Source organism: Myotis brandtii, unplaced genomic scaffold (assembly GCF_000412655.1).
Source record: "Myotis brandtii unplaced genomic scaffold, ASM41265v1 scaffold819, whole genome shotgun sequence".
NCBI classification, from domain to species: Eukaryota; Metazoa; Chordata; class Mammalia; order Chiroptera; family Vespertilionidae; genus Myotis; species Myotis brandtii.
Window position 1 is genome coordinate 547188 of NW_005371320.1, and position 3182 is coordinate 550369.

The window sequence follows — 3182 nt, forward strand, 5'->3', positions numbered from 1 at the left end:
GAGGGCAGTGTCCGGGGTGGAGTCCTGGGCGCGAAGGTTTCGAGGCCGCTGCTGGGCTGCCAGGGACTCCCCCACCCTCGGCCCTGCCCCTCCTTTGTCCATCGGGTCTGAGGTGTTCCTCCTCCCGGTGGAGCCAGTGCGAGGGTGTGTGCGCAACACCGCGCCCCGGGTGCCATTTCCCTTCAGTGCACGTGGCTTTCCACCTGCAGCATTTCCCCTGAAGAAATCAAATCCATTTCCTCTGCGCTTTCCCCACCACTGAGGTCAGAAAGCCCTGGCCACCCAGAAACCAGACACCATTTAATCCACCTCACGTTTATTTTGTGCAAACAGCTGAGCAGTGGTCCACGGGCTGTGAAGTCTCGCTCGGGCCCCTCAGCCCGATGCCACCTGCATGGTACAACCTCTGGGGGCCTGGCTGGGCTGCGGGGTGTCCTGCCCCGCCCCATCCTCACTCCTCTTCCCAGGACAGTGAGGGTGCTGAGTGGGCAGCCTGGGGCGCCAGAGCTGGGCTCCATGTCACCAGAGTGAGTTCCGTGACTGAGTCTCACCTGCGGGCCCTCGGGGGGCGGAGGGCGGAGGCCGGCAGGGGCCTTGGTGGTGAACAGGCGTTATTTTGGGAGCTCCTCCTGCCCCTCCCACAGAGAAACCGCGAGGGGGTCCTGACCAGCTGAGCGAGGCCCTGAGTCCCTGTGGGGAGCCGAGGCCGCAGTGCCCCTCCCCCGCGGGGAATCCGCAGCCCTCCTGCTTCAGTCCTCAGTCCTCCACGTCTGCTGACGGGACGTGACACTCCGTCAGCATCCGGGCCCAGGTGCCCTGCCGTCTGGCACGTGGTCTTTCTCCGTGTGCTGGTCCCATAGGGCACTTCTCACCCTTGTTTCCTGGACGAAGGTTTAGCCCCGGCCTCAGTGCCTCCGTGAGCAGGCGACCTGCACCCCACCTCCCGGGACCAGGGGCACAAGCCCCTGTGGGGTGACCCCTCCCGCAGGCCCGCCACCCTCGGCAGGCGGTGTGCATGTCACATGGGTCGGGGCAGGCGATCACGTCCGCTGCACTCCGCGGGCAGTGGGGTGGGCGGGCAGGGACCCCCAGCCCCGGCGGGAACGTGACCTCCACGAGTGCCCAGAGGACACCTGGTCACGGCTCAGACACAGGCTTGACCCGGCGTGGAAAACGTCTAGTTTGTTGCACTGTCTCAAGCACAACCGAAAGTCAGAACCAGGGAGAAACCGTGCCCAGCACTGGAGCTCTGTGGTCAGCGCATCGAGGAGACGGGGTGACGCATGGAAGCCCGCGGGCCTGGAAGAGCCTGCCATCCGCGGAGCGGTGAGGCCCGACCTCGCTGCAGCCCCCGGGCGGCCTCTGCTGTCACCAAACCCTAAGGAAGGACCTACGACAACGAGGTGTGCAGCAGCATCGCGCCAGCTGCCTGTCCTCACCGGGACCTGCAGGACCCTCTCCACCACTGCCTGGTGCCCTCGGAGGACGTATCTCCCCGCTCGCCACCCAGGTCCTGGGGCTTGACATGCTTGCTTAGTAGGAAACAGGCCTCGAGTGCCTGGGCCCTGGGCGAAAGGCAGCTAAAACCAGCAGCGGCCAGAATGGGCAGCTGTGTCCAGGGGAGGGGGGCTCAGGGTGGACGCAGGCTGGGCCCCAAGTCCCACAGCTCAGGTGCCAGCGAGGTGACTGGGCGCTGCAGGCTGACCCATGGACTGACGTCTGACGGGGCCGCAGCAGCTGACCACAGCAAGTACTAACCTAGGGGATCAGCCCAAATGCCGTGACAGTGCCGGCTGCACTGGGAGCCGGCGGCAGGCCCAAGGGCTCCCCGCACAAGGATGCACAGGTGACGCCCACTGTCGCACGCGGCAGCTGAGGCTGCAGGCTCGGGACAAACCACGGAAGGAGCGAGGCCTTCTGCGGGCTTTAGGGAATAGGTTTCTCTCCTAAATCTGACATTTCATTCCTAACGAGGTATCTTATGCAGGTTTGTACAACAAACAAAAAGGCGACCATTGTAGATTGCTCCTGAGGGTGCCCTAGTCTTGTGCCCCGCAGCACGAGCTGCACAAACTCCTGCTAGCGGGCGGGTGCTGCGCCCCCCCCCCAACCTTCCTGCACCGACCCGCCTGGGTGTGTGCACGGCCAGGTCATCGCCTGCTGGCTGTAGTGTTGTGGCTGGAGTGTCTCCAGACGGTGAGCGCATTCTGGCCTGGGCGGCTGCGGCGTGGCCTCCATCCTGGTTCGGCCAGCGCCTACCCCTCCAACGCGGCCTTGGGTTCCCGTCTGGGCGCCTGGCGTGGAATGTGTACAGGAACCTGCGTCCCTGGGAGGAGGTGCACCACGTGGGAGCATGTTCAGTGGTGGGAGCACTGACCTTCGGCCTCGACGTGGCTGCTGTGGCAGCCCACAGGGTGTGGTCAGCGATGAGGCCCTGACCGCAGCACATGGGAAACTGGTGCGTGCCCCTGGCCGCAGCCACTGCCCCACGCGGACGACCGCGCAGGCTCCGGTTACTCGGCTGAGGCTGTGGTTCTGGAACGAGACGGAAACAAACATGGTGAAAGCAAGTGTGGGGCGTTCAACGTGCCCACATGTCCAGACGCGCGGCTCAGAACCGATGGTGCACGGCACATCCGGCCGCCCTGAGCGCCGCCCGAGCTCCTTCAGATGACCTCCCACTCGTCTTCCAGGTCCTCAGGGTGCGAGGTGGCGGCCGGGCTGCTCTGGGCACCGTGTGCGTGGCTGAAGGTCCTTGTGAGCCGCTGGAGGAGGTAGCCGGGCGGGCCCACTGCCCACAGCTCATCTGACGAGGTCACTGCAGGGACAAGAGCAGCCACATAGCGAGCACCCAGAGCTCCTCCCGACGGGGCCCTTTCTGGCTGTGGGGCCAGGCGCCCCCGACCTGTGCCTCCGTTTCCTCAGGTTGCCCTGTCCCCTCCTGGAGGCCCTGGCAGAGCCGGGTACAGCTCCCCTCCCTCAGGGTCACCCAGGGCTGGCTTTGGGGAGAGGGAGTCCGGGGGAGCCGCCTGGACAGCCGCTGACACGGTCCAGAGCCTGGATTCGGGGAGGCCCGCGCAGCCCACACCCGGACCTGCCTGTGAGGCACGTGGCGTGCCCAGGCACTTTCTTCCAGTAGTCCCCCGCGGGGTGCTTGTCGGTGACGCCGTAGCGCCGGGCGA

At 65.9% G+C, this 3182-nt stretch overlaps 1 protein-coding gene across 1 annotated transcript in view; it reads right to left on the bottom strand.

Moving 5' to 3' along the window:
- Nucleotides 1-299: 299 nt before the first annotated feature.
- Nucleotides 300-3182, bottom strand: part of TECPR2 (tectonin beta-propeller repeat containing 2) — an 83104-nt gene continuing 80221 nt past the window's right edge. The window contains exons 19-20 of the mRNA XM_005884108.2: nt 3099-3182; nt 300-2818 (exon numbers count right to left, since the gene is read on the bottom strand). Coding sequence (XP_005884170.1) covers nt 2667-2818; nt 3099-3182 — 236 coding nt within the window. The 3' untranslated portion in view covers nt 300-2666. The remainder of the gene's footprint in view (nt 2819-3098) is intronic.